The sequence below is a fragment of the Nyctereutes procyonoides genome, unplaced genomic scaffold (assembly GCF_905146905.1).
Source record: "Nyctereutes procyonoides isolate TBG_1078 unplaced genomic scaffold, NYPRO_anot_genome, whole genome shotgun sequence".
Classification (NCBI taxonomy): Eukaryota; Metazoa; Chordata; class Mammalia; order Carnivora; family Canidae; genus Nyctereutes; species Nyctereutes procyonoides.
In genome coordinates this window covers 27,463,149-27,481,461 of record NW_026575126.1, presented here as the reverse complement: position 1 = coordinate 27,481,461, position 18,313 = coordinate 27,463,149, and the positions used below count along the sequence as shown (strand labels likewise).

Genomic DNA, 18,313 nt, shown 5'->3' with positions numbered 1-18,313 from the left:
ACTATAGTTCAATTAAAACAAAACAAAAAACCCTTATAATTCATAATAAGGTGCCAGAAATTGGGTAATGTATAGACACGTAACTAGTAATTTAATATAGATATTAGAGACTTCCTATAAAAGATAATAACTCTTCAGACCCTAGAGTGTGGTCTGGAATGCTGTGTGCTGTCACTCTATAGGCAGCATAGCATAGTCAAATGAATTAGTTTCTGATCCACCACTTCCTAATTGTGTGAATTTTTCAACCTCTGCACAAAAAGTGAAGATGATGACACTGTGTCAGGGTTATGAAGATTTAATGGGATGACATACGTAAAGTATCTGGTGGGTAATATGGCTGGTAAATATGGTTTCTCTACTTCTTCTGGCTCCTCTTTCTCCTATTGTTTTTTTTTTTTTTTTTGTCAGATAGGAGCTCTAACTAGGCAATCCACGGTCAATACCGCTAGAAGCTTATGTGCTTCTCAGAGCATTCAGGCATGGACTGAAAGCAATCAGTAGAACCCTAGTAAATTCTCTGGGATTACTTACAATGCTGCCCAAACTTGTTAATGGAGTCTATGTAGCCACTTCAATTATCATCAAGTGCAGAGAAAATTGTAGGTGTTCAATAGGGGCAAAGATTCTTAATGAGGAGGCTCTGAAGGGAAGCATGGAGGTGTCTACAGAGTGCAGGGGATGCAGGGATTAAATCCAGAACTCCTTTGGAGAAAAGGATTCTGTATTGACGATGAGAAAGTAATCATCAGCTAAGCCAGACTTTGGTAAGAAGCTCTTGCTAAGGGATGCCTTACAGAGGATCACGCTTTCCAAACTTTAGAGCTGATTTTTTGAGTTATTTTTAAGTATTTGTTATCTACTATTCAGAAGCACTTCACATCTTTGAGCAACCAACGGAGGAGCTGTAAATGTAAGCATTTCAATAATTACAATATAACTTTTAAAGAATTGTTAATTTAAAAACATCTCAATGAGTAGTCAATGATTTCAGCTCTTAAGTATACAAGGGCATGAAATTAGGCAAGCAAAATGAAAATCAGTTTAAAAAGGAAGCTTTTTTCCATGTTGTCAATTTGAGGCCTAACGCAATCTGTCCGTATAGTGTGCTGAGGATGGACAGAATGTGGTCGTTTAGCTATGGGATATTTTCACCTTGCAGGTCTTTTCCTATAGTTCTCACCAAAGAGAACAAAGTCGCGGTGAGTGAGATTTTGAGAGCTACCTATGTTTCAAAGATCCATAGGCTTTAAATTGTTGTCATTATTATGCCATAAGAAATCCCATCTTTTTTCCATGCATAGATTAGAAAATGGTTCTGACATTTCCCACATCTCTTTCTTCCATGCTATCTGTATTTTGTGATAATACTAATAACCCATCTTCTATTCCAGCTTTTCAATTTTTTTCATATCCATCACCTCATTTTAAGACAAAGCAATTTAAAAACTTTCCTTGTTATGTCATAAGTTGCTGACTTAGTACCGATGGTGTGTGATGGGCAGGGAAGGACATTGCGAAGTGAGGTCAACACTTGTGACCCAGTAATTAGGGAAGTAGAAGAGAGAAAATGCTAGTAAAGTATTGTGGTGTCTTCTCTTCCAAAGTATGGTTGTGACTGGGGAAAGCCTGGGAGAAGGGTGATGGAGGCACAGTGTAAACACACCTGTAGGGCTGTCACCTGTCCTAAGGTGAGAGTGGGGGATGGGGCTGGGAAGGACTGGTGCCAGTAGCTGAGCTACAATATACAAAATACATATATTTTTCATTTGCTCAATAACTACAAAAGATATTATTACTACCGTTTTATAGATGAGGAAATAGGCCTGGAGAGCTTTGGGTAAGTCCCTATTATGTATTTAAAAAATAAATCTGTTGCCTTCTGGTGTTGTCTTAGCCTTTATTAGAAATCCAAATGGAAGATCTGATTTTGTCTCTAAAAATAAGAATGGCTCTTATATATGCAAAGTCAAACTAAAAGAAGTTGTGGAGTGTCTCAGTGAGGGTCATACCTGAGAATACTTTGTTCTAGAACCTGGATCTGGTGCTGGTCTTGTTGATTTTGCTTCTTCATCTCTTCCTGTTCTTTTCCGTTGCTGACTCCATCTAGAAGCCATTTCTCCCTTAAGGCCTTTTTCTGATATCAGGAAACATAAAGATGTTTTTATATCAGTCAACAATTTCCAAAATCTCTGACTGCTTTGAAATATTTTGAATTTTAATATGGACAGAGTAAAGAGAAATGATTTTTTCCCACTGCTTTGCCTGAATAAATCTGGTATTTTCCTTCAGTGCACACTTTGTGACTCCCTTCCAAAGCCAGTTTATGTATCTAAATTCTATTATCTTTCAAGTTCTAGTTCAGGTCCCTCCTTCTCTGTGAAACTCTCCATCCTCTCCCCCATGCTCACCCTCAGAGAACTCTCTTTTCTCTGAATCATGCAGCACTGTCTGTTTACATATACTGTATGTCTACCAGTTGTACGGGGACCTTATCATGTGATACCTTACTATTATTTATTTGGTTAATGGGTATACATCTTGTGTCTTTGAAGTGGAAGCCTCTTTTAAGCCATTTTTTATTCATCTCAATGACAGTGTACAGCTCATGTTCCAAAAAATCTTTGTGGGATTATTTGAAATGATGGGCAAAACAAGAAATTGCTATTGTATCTTAAACCATTCAATGTTAGTCTTAAGTGGTGTGGTCAGCATTTATTGCTTTGCCTACTCAATACCCCTTCTTTTTTTCTGAGAACCATCCTGGTTCCAGATACCCAAGTTCAGCACAGATTACTTGTTCCAATAATGTGATGCACAAAGTTCACTGATCTGTCTAAATATTGGTGAGTTGAATTTTTGTTAACTTTAATAACAACAAAAACCTTATGTTTTATCACATGCAAAAAAACCCCCTTGAATTTGCATGAAGGAATTACAATCCTATACTTTGCCTGTAAGAAAACTTAAAGCAAATGAGACATGTGTTAATTTTGGAGGGAACTTAGCTAGCATCCTATCCATGTCTTACTTTGGAACTGTTAGATATTATTTCAGAGTTTGAGTTTCTCCTGAAGAAAACTGTTCTCCTGGGCAGCCTGGGTGGCTCAGTGGTTTAGCGCCACCTTCAGCCCAGGGTGTGATCCTGGAGACCCGGGATCGAGTCCCACGTTGGGCTCCCTGCATGGAGCCTGCTTCTCCCTCTGCCTGTGTCTCTGCCTCTCTCTCTCTCTCTCTCTCTGTATCTCATGAATAAATAAATAAAATCTTAAAAAAAAAGAAAACTGTTCTCCCTATATATCTAACTACCTATAAATTATTTGTTCAAAAATTGCTTATTGGGGATTGACTGTTTCTAAAATGGTGAGGAGAGAAGAATAGAAACTTTGTATTTTCTGAGATTTCTTTCTCTTACACCACGATTAAAATGAGAGCAAGTAAAAAGAACTGGGGAGGATGCTAGGATTAATGGTACTGGAATATAAATACCTTTGAATTTTAAACAAAATTTAAATAAGGTTGACTGTGGTAGGTAATTATCAAGTGATGGTTATTTTAAGTGAGGCAATGGTTTCAAGACAATAAGAAACATTACAGTGATTACAAATATATATTCTATGGAATTATAGTTTTTAGGACTGATAAAACCTGGACTGCTCTAGTTGAAGCATTGAGGGGGCCTGGCAGCCATGGATGCACAACAGTTTGAAAGCCACCAGACTGAAAAACGACCTTGTTCCAGCTAATCATATTTGTGCTGGCCTTTTCAGATTTTCAGGCAATTGCTTGTGGACAACACACCCCATAAGAGTGGTTTGTAGCCAGAGATTATTTTCCTCAGTGTTATCTTAACCCTTAATTATAGCTGTTTAGCCATTTGTAAAAATGTTCTCCTACAGACACAGTTAAATGTTATTAATAAAGGTCAAAGATTTATCACTTGAGATCAAAGATGCCAAGAAAATCTTAGTATACTATCATTTTAAGAATTTACCTTGATTTTAATTTATTTTTCTTTGATGGAATGTGATGATAACTAATGCATAGTAATGAAGACAGATGACACCTCTCAAAGTAAATTATAGTCCTTACAAACCACCTACGAGGACAGTTTCAGTCATTTACATCCATATCACTATAAGAAGCATTGAGATGGGATGGTTTTATGTTGCTGAGTTACAGAGAACAGAGAATAATTCTTGTGATGTGATTATTTGAACTTGGGGCTATAGCCTTGGTTCTTAGTGTGGCTAGGAATAAGAATAATTTTAATTTTAGCCTTACAGAACTTTGTTCATAATTCACAAAAGGTCATTTACCTCTGAGATCTTTGCCAGAAGTAAAATGACAAAAATGAATGTGTGAATCAACTCTCTGCCTCTGAATATAAAATATGCAATTTGGATGTGCAGTTAAAACGATACGGTTCAATCACATACTATAACAAATAGTTGTTTTGTTTTTAGGTCACAGTTTAGACTTGTGCTTTCATCTATAAGGTCGATGAAAAATGTATGTCACCACAATGATATTCAGAATCAAAAGCCATCATAACTGGGATCCCTGGGTGGCGCAGCGGTTTAGCGCCTGCCTTTGGCCCAGGGCGTGATCCTGGAGACCCGGGATTGAATCCCACATCGGGCTCCCAGTGCATGGAGCCTGTTCTCCCTCTGCCTGTGTCTCTGCCTCTCTCTCTCTCTCTCTCTGTGACTATCATAAATAAATAAAAATTTCTATTAAAAAAAAGCCATCATAGCTAAGTGAAAATATAAGTGACATGTGGGTAATAGATCTTTGGGCAGTTTTTTTTAGGGAAAGGTTTTCCTGAAGCATTTCGCATGCTATATTACAGTAGACCTTAGGAACAAATTAATTTTTCATACAAATCAAGTGGACTTCCAGAAAAGAAAAGTTTTCTAAGCTAAGTGTATTTTGTGTTTCTTGGCAGCAGACTGTGATCATGTAACTAGGCAAGGAGCAGCATAGTGTACAAATCTCAAAACTGTTTGAAAGCTAGAATGCTACTCATGTCCCCCGAAACTCCCTTTCTAGTGTGTCATTGGTATAACTGATTGCCAGGTTCCAGAGCCAGAGTATATCAGAACGAGTTGCTACCATTACTTTGCAATATATGTACTAATGATACAGAGGGGTCCTTTGTAAATGTTTGTGTTTGTATTTAAAGTCTGTCACTGAAGTGTAATGAAACAGCTCGCAATTGGGAAAGTGCTCAGGACAGTCAGTAGGGTAGAGACAGATGGATAAAGAAGAGAAGAAGAGAAAGACTGGTTAACTGTAGAGACAACAGAGCTTTCTTGACTTGGTGAATGTATTGTACAATGAACTTTATAAATACTTCAGGGGTGCCCGAGTGGTGCAGTCGGTTAAGTGACTGACTCTTGGTTTTGGCTCAGGTAGTGAGCTCGGGGTCATGAGATCGAGCCCTGCGTGGGGCTCCACACTTAGTGTGGGGTCTGCTTGAGATTCTCCCTCCACCCCTCTCACTCTGCTCTCTCAAATAGAGGAATCTTTAAAAAATATTTCTGCACATCTCTGAACCCCATTTGTAATGGTGCCCAGTTGCTGTTTGGTACAGGCAACCATTTTCTGCAAGACACTATTCAAACAGCCCTGCTTTCCTCTGTGTTCCCTTTGCGGTCCATGCCTCGCATGCGGTGCTCATCACAGTGGGAATGTCATTGCAGGTTTCAGTGTCAGTTATCATTTTAAGGACACAGGTCAAACTTTATTGTGTCTTCCTAGTGTCCTGCTTAGTACCTTACACATAATGGGTATTTAATAAGTATTTTTTACTAAAAGGCCCTCTATACATCTATATGAATCCTACTTATCATTTAGACTCGGTTTAAATCCCACATCTTTAATAGATCTGCTTTGACCACCTCAGATTGAAGAGTACACCTAATCTTGTTTTTGTTTTTAAAGATTTTATTCATTTATTCATGAGACACACACACACACACACACACACACACACACACAGAGGCAGAGACACAGGCAGAGGGAGAAGCAGGCTCCTTGCGGGGAGCCCGATGTGGGACTTGATCCCAGGACCCTGGGATGACTACCTGAGCCGAAGGTAGACACTCAACCCCTGAGCCACCCACCTGGGTTCCACACCTTATATTCTTATTTATTTTTATTTTTATTTTTAAAAAATATTTTATTTATTCATGAGACACAGAGAGAGAGGCAGAGTCACAGGCAGAGGGAGAAGCAGGCTCCATGCAGGGAGCCCAATGTGGGACTCGATCCCAGGACTCTAGGATCACAGCCTGGGCCAAAGGCAAATGCTCAACCACTGAGCCACCCAGGCGTCCCATATTCTTATTTAAATTAAAAAAATATTTTAATTTGTCCTAATTATTTTATTTAATCCTGAGTTCCCCGCTAGGTTGCAGGCAGAAGGGCTACAGCCCTCTGGGGCCACTGTTAGTCTGTGTGGCATTAATATGATAATCAGGAAAAAGTGTATCTCACCTCCACCCCTTCTGGTCAGTGCACAGCTCGGGAAGATGGATAGCACCTTTGTGCAGAGAAAAAGAAATGTTCTCCTTCAGACAGAAGGAGTCCTATGCCAGCATGCACAGTTCCAAGGGAGTGTGGGCAGGGTTTTAGCACCCCTTTCTCAGGTATCTTTGTGCAGTACACAATCTGCACAACAGTGTATGGAGATATAAAGCATGATAAATGTTCTGATTGGGTTGGATTAGACAAAGTCTCCTGGGTTCCAGAAAGCAAACCTATAGGGAAGATCATGTATTATTTTAGGACTGGTTTTGGCAAGTATTGAAAAAAGGTGTCACCTCAGAAACAGACTTTTCAGCGAGTCAGGGTCAGAGCTTTCTTTTGTCAAACTTGCTTCCTACAATGAACTCAGGGGATGTTTAACCCTTTCTCCTACTGTGAGCTCTACTGTTTGGCTACCCACTCTATAAGGACCGTAATTGCTAATGCTAGAGAGCTATCCATTTACTCAGAAGTAGTCATTAGTTTATTGTGAGACTCAAAGTGTGTGTGAGTATGTGTGTGTGTGTGTGTGTGTCAGAGTCAGAGAGAGAGAGAGAGAGAATAAGCACTGGTTATGGAATTAGAAATGGCTTAGCTCAAAAATTACTGTGGATTTGACTTTTGATCAGAGTTTCACCAAAATAACTTGGTAAAATTTGTTTTAGTTCCATTGATTTTTCTGGTTATACACACTGCATTTCTTGGCTCTATCTACTAGTCGCATAAATTCAGGATGACATACCGCAAGGACAGCAGGCTAAATCTACTTTGAAATTATCCATCAAACATCGGAAATGTCAATTTATATAGGAGCAAAGAAACAGAATCCAGAGAGCAGAGGCTAATTGGAATCCCAAATTATGTTTCTTTTCAGAGGTGGCTACTTGATCCATCAGAAAGCCGAGTGAGCTGAGTTCGGCAGGTTTATCTTAAGTGTGTAGACCCCACGAGTGTAAGGCATTGTTTCATTGAGGGATTAATTAAATCTATTGATAGCAGCCTTGCTAGATAACTAGCTTCCTGCTTGGGTCTGTTCACAAGGAGCTCCTGTTTGTCATTTGGTTGCATCCTGTGGCTAAGCTGCGCAATGAAATGTTGAAACTCAATGTGCTTTAATTACAAAATGACCACACCCATGGAAGATGTAAAGTCTGATTTTAAAAATGGAGGTTTATTTCTGGTTATGATCTCATGTTTTGTCAAAACAAAAAAACAAAGGAAAACAAAACTCCCCAAACATACTCAAACAATATTGGATTCATTGCACTGAGCTTTTAAATATAAGCATCCTTGACTCGGCCAGACAGTGTCTGTTGTACACCCCCTGGGGGAAGGCTGGCTTTTCATTGATTTCAAAAGGGACTTCCTAGCTGGATTGGTCCCTAGGGATGTTAAGCAAGACTTTCGGGGCCAAATTAACAAGGCTGAATTCTCAAGGTTACCCAAGAAAATGAGGAAATTCAGTAGTAAAAGATAAAAGTAATACAAGCATGTTTTCAATTTTCTACATGTTTACCAGAAGGTATTAATCTCATATGCAAATATTATGAGCTCCTTGGCCTCCTCTATGGTTATTAGGGTGTTAGTAGAAATATGTTGAATTTTTTTCCTTCCTAGAGCATCTTTACCATAGAAATTTTGAGTGCTAGTAAGCTATTTGAATACAAAATCATTGAAATGAAATGAAATTCATAAATTACCTTCAAATGCTGGTGCTTTAGTTTTTCTTCTTCTATTCTCAGCCGCTTCTGTGAGATTTCTTCCTGTATTTTTCTTTTATCCTGAAATAAAAGAAGTTCCAGCATAATCAACTTTTTCAATTTGCTTAAATATGTTTCCTTGGGGTTGTCGTCATTACCGAATGGCTGGCCAGCAGTATGCTCTTGGCACTGGTAGGAAGCTGCTTTGGAAACTCAGATTTCAAAGCGACGGAGGGCAAAGTGAGACATTCAAAGCGTTTTGCTGGTGGAAAACGATATAAGGTGCTTTTTCAAAGAGAACTTGAAAATATTTTAATGTCTTTCCTTCCTTCCCATTAATCTCGCAAGATTGAGCTGTTGAGTGATGCGATGGAAAAAGTGAATTTTAAGGAGGGAGTTTTGAAATAGGCAGGAGGAAAGCCTGCGAGGAGGGAGACTGTTCCTGGCACAGGGGTGAAGGAACCGCCGGGGAAAAGGTCTGCTTATGTGGGAAAACAGGATAGCTAGCCTACAGAGCATTCAAAAACTAGAAAGCTAGAAAGTGGCAGTGTTTCTTCCTTGTATAACTTGCTATGTGGAGATAGAGAAAAAAGAGTTCAGATAATGCTTGTTAACAGTAAGAGGGCTTTAAGCTGCGGTTAAAAAATAATTCATGGGGAGATAGAGCCTCTTTCACCGAGTTTAAATTGCATTACCTCAAAAAACCCAGAAAGCATACCTGTTAATGGCCAGGGGTTGTACTTTTTAGAAAATACAGCGTATGTATTAAATAGCCTGGGTTTGATTTCTGGCTCTGCCACTTACGAGCTCTGTGCCCTTGGACAAAAATCCTTAACTTCTCTGTGCCTCAATTACCTCATCTGAACAATGAGGATAATACGAGAATCTACCTCATAAAATATGAGCATTAAATGTATGTGAAAGTTCCTAGCACAGCGTTTGACGCAGAGTGCCCTGTATTTGTTTAATAAAATTAAGTAAATAAGACATAATCTGTTAATCACAGAAAGCAGCACACTAATTCTGATAATGCTTCCATAAGCCTGAAATGTTTTAGAGATTCCCTCTCTGGAATTGTTTGAGGCATTTTATGAACTATGCAAAAGGCCCTTATTTCCTTATTATTATTATTTTTTTTGGCCAGAGGTGACATTATCTTCCATCTATTTTATAAGAGTGGGTTTTAAATCTGCACTCAAAATTAAAAACTCCCCAAGGATAAAAATTTGTTGCTAATGAAGACAACTAAAAGAATTTGAAGCAGGCTCAGAAGGTAATTTAGAAGGAAGAGCTCCAAAGATACGCAGCAGCATTGTTGAAATAAGTGCATGGCTTCCTGATGCGACTCCTTTGAAGATAAAAAACCTTTTTTTTTTGGATGTGTAAGTTCAGGTACATTTGTTGAAGAAAAACAACATGTTGCTCTCTAGCTTTGTCATGTTTTTCTTTGTGTGTTAGAAGAGTATATGACTTCATCAGTATCCCACTTTGTAAATTTCATAAGCAGCTCTTTTGAAAAGAAAAAAAACCCACTAACGAGGCAATGAGGGTGGGTCTTCATATCACTTCTGTGGATCAAATCTTGTCTTTAGGAACAAAAACTCTGATAACCTGTGAGTCTCTTCCACTGTATCTAAAGGCTGTAATTGAGCAAACATTGGAAATATTTTATTTTTTTAAAGATTTTTATTTATTTTTTCATGAGAGATACAGAGAGAGAGAGGTGCAGAGACACAGGCAGAGGGAGAAGCAGGCTCCATGGCTGGGAGCCCGACGTGGGACTCGATCCCAGGTCTCCAGGATCAGGCCCTGGGCTGAAGGCGGCCCTAAACTGCTGAGCCACCAGGGCTGCTCACTGGTAATATTTTAAATGTATTATGCCAAACATTTTGGTAAGTATTTTTTAGGCACTATCTCATTGAATCCCCATAATAACAAAGATGTTGCAATAATTTTCATTTTAGAAGAGAAAATGTAAGTTTAACTTAACTAATCTGAACTCTCACAACTAACGGAACCAGGGTTTGGACCCAGGCAATTTGAGTTCAGCCTCCAGGCTCTTAGCCGACTCATGGCACCATTTTCCTGAGTGAGTAATTAGTCCAGCTTCTCACAACCTCCTTCACTGTCCCATCTATCATGAAAAACTGTGGCCAATTCTGGTCGACAACAAGAGTGGGGCTTCTCATTTTCGTTCCATTTTTAGTGTTGGTGTATAATCACCCACCTCTCACTACGGGTAGTCCATAGAGAAGAATGCCTTAAGTACAAGAGCCGACGTGAACCTAGCAAGGCTTCTCCACCCTTGTCCACAGCCAGTTTGGACTGGTTGCACCTTGGGATTAGTAATAAGGGAAGGAAAGCTGTGGGTAGGGGCAGGGCATCTGAAGTGTTTTGGCAACACAAGGGTTCTAGAGGGTTGCTAAGGAATATCAATGTTTTGTCTCTCAGAGTTAATGTGATGCCTCCCTTATGTCAGTCTAGGTAATTAAGAAGATAATTTATGATGTTGTAGGCATGATTCTCTTTTAAGATAGAAGCCCTTTTTCCTCATAAAATATTCAACAGCAAGTTATTATCCTTTTGCCAAATTTCATAGGAACTTGTAAGAATTACTGAAAAATAAGATGGCAATAATTTAATTTTGTTAAGGCAAAATAAGTCAACCTTAAGTTGTATACCTAGCTCTATTGCTAGTGTATCAAAAGTTACCATAGCCCTCTAATTCCTTCCCACATTATCATGGAACAAATAGATATAAAATACCACCTGCTTCCCCAAAATTTCCCAGAAACTTGAGTATCTTCACATAGACATCTGTTATAACCTGGCACATCAGATACTTATTAATTAATTAATAATTGATAATTAATAATTAATTCTTATGAATAACTTATATAGATATTTACCTCTTTAACGTTCAACTAAGGAAGACTTCTGTTTAATGAACAGTTGCCTAGATATTTAACTGCCTGACTTAGAATATTTTAGCAGTTGACACCCACGAATTCTAATTCTGTATAAGGCTACTTCTTGATTATGTTGGGAATTAGTTTATTTATTTTGTGCAACTAGAAAGCTATTGTAATTCATGATTCAATGATATTATTGCAATCATGTACTTGATAAAGATAAGCACAATACTTGGGAGCATGAGTATTTTAGAGATATGGATTAATGAGGATCTAATATTCTTTTTTTTTTAGGATCTAATATTCTTAAATGCTTGAATCTGTAAATAAGGTAGAACTGAAACTGAGTCATTTAATGATTAATTTATACAACACTGAGGTACTTATGTACAAATGCTGTGTTCAAGGTGTTGTGCAATGTTTAAAAATTATTCAGAAGTAGATACTTTCATCAAGAAATTTACATTCTTGGGCAGCCCGGGTGGCTCAGTGGTTTAGCACCGCCTTCAGCCCAGGGCATGATCTTGGAGACCCGGGGTCGAGTCCTGCGTCGGGCTCCCTGCATGGAGCCTGCTTCTCCCTCTGCCTGTGTCTCTGCCTATCTCTCTCTCTCTGTGTCTCTCATGAATAAATAAATAAAATCTTAAAAAAAAAGAAATTTACATTCTCATAGAGAAAGAAAGCCATCCTCGTAATTATATAGTCTAAGAAAGTGATAAATGTCATTCCTGAGGCACAAAAGAAGGTTCTATGAGAGTTGAGGGGAGATAGGAAGCAGTTGTATCTAGCTGATGTGGGTGGGAGAGGCTCTGACATAGCATTTGAGTAGAGTATGTTAGATAGTTGCTGGGGAGCAGGCGAGTGGGGAGAAAGGGTATTGAAGTTACAGGCTCCATGTGAGCAAAGACCTGGAAGCAGAAAATTGGGACATTATTTAGAACAGCGATTCTGGAATCCTAGTTGTCACACGAGTAGGGGAAATAAAATAGGGAAAACAGGATGAGAATAAGTCTTCAATAAAAAAAATTCTGAATGGCAGGACAAGGGGTTTGGAATTTACTATGTATTGGGATGGAAAGCAAGGGAAAGTGTTGAGAGGATTAATAGAGCTAAAACCATGTTTTAAGAAATTTAATGTAGCCTAACTGTGTAATAGACATTGAAGGAGGAACACTTGAATGGGGGATGATCAGTTAGGCTATGAGTCATACATAACACCAAGAGAGCTTGAGCAAGGGGGAGCAGAGGGTGGGGATGTCAGAGATACAAGGAGTTAAAATTGGTAGGACTTGGCAACTGGTGACGTGTATGTGGGAGAGGAAGGGGCCAAATGTGAGTACAGGGCTTTTATGCTTAGGTAGAGCAGAATTGCCAAGAGACACAAGAAATTCAGGAGAAGAAAGAAAGAATTTGGTAGGGGAGATTATGGATTCACACTAAGTTTGAGGTGTCTTTGGGACAACCAGATGGAGTTATTTGGTGGGCAGGTGAAACACTGGTTGGAGAGAGATGAGGGGTCAGAGCTAGAGATAAGGTTGTGTGAGTTTCTGAAGGAATGGCTGAAGTCAGAAGACTGTTAGAACATGACTGGGGAGATGTTTATGAAAAGAGGAGAGCTAAGGACAGATCCTTCATGAAGCACCTACATTGAAGGGGTACAAGAGGAAGGGAATCCATATGGCATTTTATTTTGGGGTCAATCAGATATTATTTATAATAGAACTTGGCAACAGAATTAGGCTAATTCGATTAGTCAAATTGTTTCAGATTCATTCCGCTAGAAGCTTATCTTAAAATTTCATGACTAGCTTTGCTGACATTTTCATTGCTTGAGGTCTCCAAAGAACAGTAAAAGCAGCTGCTTATTTGTATCTAAGTACTACCAGCAATACAGAACTTCTTGGTGATGTGCAAATAACAGTAACCTGGAAAGAAAGGGATGTGCTAACACACTATTTCTAGGAAAGAATCCCGGGCATAGTTAGAGGTTTACTAGATTTCATTGAAACTAGGTTTCTAAAATTCTTGAAAACTTCTTTATTTTTATTTATTTTTATTTTATTTTTTATTTTTTTTTCTTGAAAACTTCTTAAAAAAAATTCTTGGAAAAGGGACAAGCATTTCAAGAGGGAAGACAGACCTCGAAGCCTGGGCAGTTTAGAAGTGGAAACATGGCTACACAATTACAGATGATCTCAGGTAAGAAGAAAAGAGCATTACTATAAGCAAAACCAAACCAAATAGTTTGGTATCACTGGGAGCTCTCCAATGAGCTCAGGAAACCAAGAATGAAGATAAACAGGTGGTACCTACCTCTAACAGTGTAAATAAAGGTAAAAAAAAAAAATCCAGGGGATGTCAAGACAAGCATGTGAAAAACACCGAGGGCACAAAAAACATGAGTGTATAGATAATTATATATACTTGTTATGTTGAGAGCAGAAAGGTAAAGGCAATCATTGGACAACTGAGATACGCAGTATTATAGCAACATGATGAAAACAGAACTATTCCATTTTTATTTTGCTTCCATATTTTTGACTAAGGAGAATAATCCTTAATCTTGGAGAGGGTAGGACAAGTAAGTTTAAAAGAAAATTGAAGCACAAGAGGAAATAGAGCACTGAAGACAGACCTGCTCAGATTCTGATGGGTTTCATTTCAGACAGTAGAAAAATTTATCGACATGACAGAAAAGTATTATTATTATTTTTAGAGAGAGAGTGAGCAGGGAGGGGGAGGGGAGGGGAGGGAGAGAATCTTAAGCAGCCTCCACGCCCAGCACGGAGCCTTGAGGTGGGGCTCGATCTCACGACCCCGAGATCATGACCTGAGCGCAAATCAAGAGTCCCACGCTCAACCTGCTGAACCACCCAGGCGCCTGAACGTAACAGAAAATTATTGTCAAGTAACCTTGGAATCTTGAGTGAAAAGTTCTCCAAAGCTTGAAAGTGGCAAATGCCCCCATTTTTGGAAGAGGAACTAAGGGGAATCATGAATATTTAAAGACTGGTGAATTTCCTGGTTAATCTCTGGTAGTCATAGAATGAATTATTAAACAATGTTGTATTTAAACGAACAATGTCTAGGAGATAACATTCGATGATCAAAAATGAAGCTTTTAAAACTACCTTTATTTCTTTCACTTAATCTTCCTAGATCTGCAGGTGATGAAGATTCTGGTGGTTGCAACAATAGCTAACATTTACTGGGAACTTTTTGTGAGTCAGGAACTATTTCAAGCACTGAAATGTATCAACTCATTTAATCTTTCCCCAAATGTCTCTGAAATAGGGACCACGTTTATCCCCACTAGGTAGGTGAGGAAATTGAGAAATGAAGATATCTAGATCGTGGGAATTCAGTATACCTTTGTTTTAGCATGGCTTTGGATGAAGTTTCTTATTTTTTTCTTTCAGAAATTTGTGTAAATTCAAACAGGAAAAAAAATATAGTTGAAAGTGATTGTCTTAACATTAAAAAAAAGAACAATGCCCTGTAAGAAGAGAGAAAACTAAAATTAAACCATAAACAAATAAACATAAATGTATTGAGGTAACTTTCTGACTCAGAATTTTGAGGGTGAAGTAAGGGTGGGCTGGAAGATTTATTGTTAGAAACTGCTCCAGGTAACTTTAGAGAATAGCTAGTTTTAGGAGTCAATGAATAAAAGATGACCAAATCAAGATTTTGAAATATCTTGTCTATTAGGAATGCTGGATCCCAATTATTGCTTTTTTTTTCTTACTAAATATAAACTATGGAACTTTGTAGAATGTGTTAATTGTAGAGGATTAAAAAAGTCGAGACAACTTTAAAGAAAAAGATAAAAATCTTTTTAGATTTCCCACTGCTTTAGAATTAACTACTGTCCATGTTTCGGTGCATTTTATTCCATTCTTTGTTCAGTACACCCAAACCATATTGTGTACCCTTTATAAACACACGTGCAAACCGCACGAGGGGTCCCCACTCAGTTTTGCGTTCCATCTTTTGTGCTGAATATTGTATCATGAGCATTTATTTTATTAAATCTTATTAATTAAAATATTAAATTTTATTCAGGACGTTGTAATTTGCTTAATCAGTCTCTTTGCCTGTCCCTTAGGCTGTTTGAATCTTTTGCTATTCTAATAGTTGTGTGATGAAGTTCCTTATATGTAAATTTCCTCTTTCCTCTGATTATTTCTTCAAGACAGGTCCATAGAACTTAGTTACGTAGGAGGAGGGATGTTTTAAAAATTCTTAATAGAGAGTGCTAAAAAGACTTCAATGCAAAGCTGTTTTAACTTATATTTTTCCGTAAGTGTCCATCACCTCACCCTTACTGATTATGAATGTTGCAAGTGAAAGATCCTTTATCAAGGTGAATAAGGCAAATAGTACCTTATTTTAATGTCTTAATGAGATTTCTGAGATTAGTGTGGTCAAATATAATTCATAATTTTCTCAGCTATCTTATCAATTATTTTTTAAATTGCCTGTTTGTGATGTCTACCCATTTTTCTGTAAAACCTATTAATTACTTACCAATGTGTAAGAGCTCTTTGAATTAGGAATAGTAACCTTTTGTTTGTCATGTTAGTTGCAAATAATTTTCTTATTTGTCTTTCAACTTTATTTAGGTTGTGTTTAGAAGTACTGAAAGTGTTTTTTTCTCTATTGCCTTGGTGTTTTTAATATCTTTATCATCTGCGATACAGTAATTATTCAGCCATATTTTCTTCCAATTTCCTAAAGATTTTTTTAAAGCCTCTATAATCCAGCTAAATTGATTTGGTTTATGGTAAGTACTAAGGATCTAATATTTTTTTCCTAAATTTTTGGCTAATCTGAAGCTTTATCAAAGGATTCCTTCCTATTGATTTACTTTGTAAAAATCTGTTCATTTTATCATTTACTGACTTTTATCATTTACTACTTTTTTATGTACATTAGGGTCTGGTTCTGGATAACCTGCATAGTTTCTTTAATTATTGGTTTTGGCACTCATATTACATAGTTTAGATAATGCGCCGATGAGGTAAATGAACATTTTATTGGTCAAGTTTTCCTTTATTGCTCTTGCCCAAAACGTCTTAATTAGTAGCAGTAATTTTTTTTTTCACTTGGACTTTGGAGTTGTTTACTTAAATTCCTATAGAAACGAAATTGAAAACCTAAGCAATTCCTTATCCATCTTAGTCCCCACCAAACAAAAAACCCAAACAAGCGAACATCCTACCAAACAAAAAAACCACATATCCTGATAGAATTTTAAGTTACTCCTAATAGTAATGATCATTATCCAGAGATAATCACAGATCAATACTGTTATATATGATTTATATCTGCAAGATATATTACAGCTCATATAAAATTGGAAGTGTTTTTTTACATATTAGTTTGACTTATTTTTTAAATATATCATGAATATAATGTCATATCATTAGTCTTCCAAATTATTTTTAATGGATGCCCATTATTCCATTACATGTAATATATACATATATATTATATATGTACATACACACATTGCTCTTATTTATTCAGCTAAATTTCTGTTTTTAGACACTGAGTTTGCTTCCACTTTCGTAATATAAGAAATGATTTTGCTATGTTATGAACATCTTAGGAACACATATTTCAGTGCAACTCTTGTTTTTCTTTAGTAGAAGTTCCTTGTTAATGAAATTCTAAGACAAAGGATAAAACTATTTTTGAGTTTTCTTTTACCAATTGCCAAATTGTCCCGTTTAGCAATTTCATGTTGCCCTCAGCAGTGAACAAGAAAGCCTTCTTAGAGGATTTTGATTGGAATTGCATTAAACATAAAATAAATTTGGAAAAGCATGACAACTTTCTTGTATTCAGGCTTCACTTCAAGGAATGTTGTGCTTCCCCAGACACATATATTGCTTAGTAGTTTCATTATATAAATTCTGTGTATTTCCTTACCTTAGTGGGTATAAAAAATGTAAAAGTTTTTTGTATAAATCTGAATATTCCCTTTGTAGGAATACTTTTAGCTTTTAACAGTTCTTTAAAAAACTTTGTAGCCATTAGGAATGAGATATTTTCCCATTACATTTTCTGACTAATCATTGTTTTTTCAGAAAGCTATAAATTTTTGTGTATCTGGCTACTGAGTTTTCAAGTTAATGCTTATTCTAACACTGAAGCTGAGGCCCAGAGAGTTTGTTAATTTCCCCAAGTCGCATTGCTGGTCCAGTGTTGGAATTGATATTGAACTTAATTTTCTATAACTCTATGAATGATGCTTTTTATACCACCCTTATCCCTTCTCAAGCTTGTCAGTAGAAATACAGCTCCCCAAACAACTGATGTTATAGCACTAAGCATTCTGCCTGGGTCAGAGTGTTCTGTTCCACTCTGAGCACCAAATTTTAAGAGTGACGCTGACATTTCAAAGTGTCTAGAGTGAGCCTGTCGTATGAGCAGTGATCGAATTCAAGAAGATAAAGCCGTATGGCTTCAGTGGCTGGAGTCATGATGAATGGGTGGGACTTGAAAGAAACTAGATTCTGGCATGGTATATCACAACTCTTAACACAGATGGCTGTTCTCAAATGGAAGAGGGTATTGGGGGAGGTATGGATACACCTGATGCTGGAAGCTTGGAGGAGAAGCTGGGTGAGCATCTTTGGATCATGGCATAGTGAAGATGGGAATGTGGGTAGTCTTCTGTTAGAATGGGAAATCTCTAGGTTTTCTCTTGGTTCTATGATTATTTCTTCATCTTTGTTCTCAGAACCTGAATTCTTAAGTAATCTATGGGAATTGGATGTGGTTATCACTACTGTTTATGGAGTGAATTAAAAAAGCTCACATTTTCCAAACCTCCTTTATCCAGTAACGTAGTCTTCTTTCCTAGCCTGACAACAAATTCTGACACATCTCAAAATACAACTCAGTTTGTGTGCTACTCGTTTATTCTTTTGTCTGTCCTTTCTTGTTTGTTCTAATGCATAGTGACAAAACAAAACAAGGATAAAGAACAAACACAAAACAAATCCCTGAAAAATCAAGGGGTGATGATAAACTTGGTTGTGGTCTTCAGTGAAAAAAAGTCTTTTCAGCTGGATGGTATTCATTTGTTTACTCACTCATGATGGTTTTGTGTGTGTATGTGTGTGTGCGTGTGTGTGTGTGTGTGTGTGTGTGTGTCCA

The 18,313-nt window shown here is 37.4% G+C and overlaps 1 protein-coding gene across 1 annotated transcript in view; it reads right to left on the bottom strand.

The window, feature by feature from the left end:
* PALMD (palmdelphin) overlaps positions 1-18,313 on the bottom strand; it is a 50,786-nt gene that overhangs the window by 25,482 nt on the left and 6,991 nt on the right. The window contains exons 2-3 of the mRNA XM_055340304.1: positions 8,232-8,312; positions 2,013-2,137 (exon numbers count right to left, since the gene is read on the bottom strand). Of these exons, the coding sequence (XP_055196279.1) occupies positions 2,013-2,137; positions 8,232-8,312 (206 nt within the window). The remainder of the gene's footprint in view (positions 1-2,012; positions 2,138-8,231; positions 8,313-18,313) is intronic.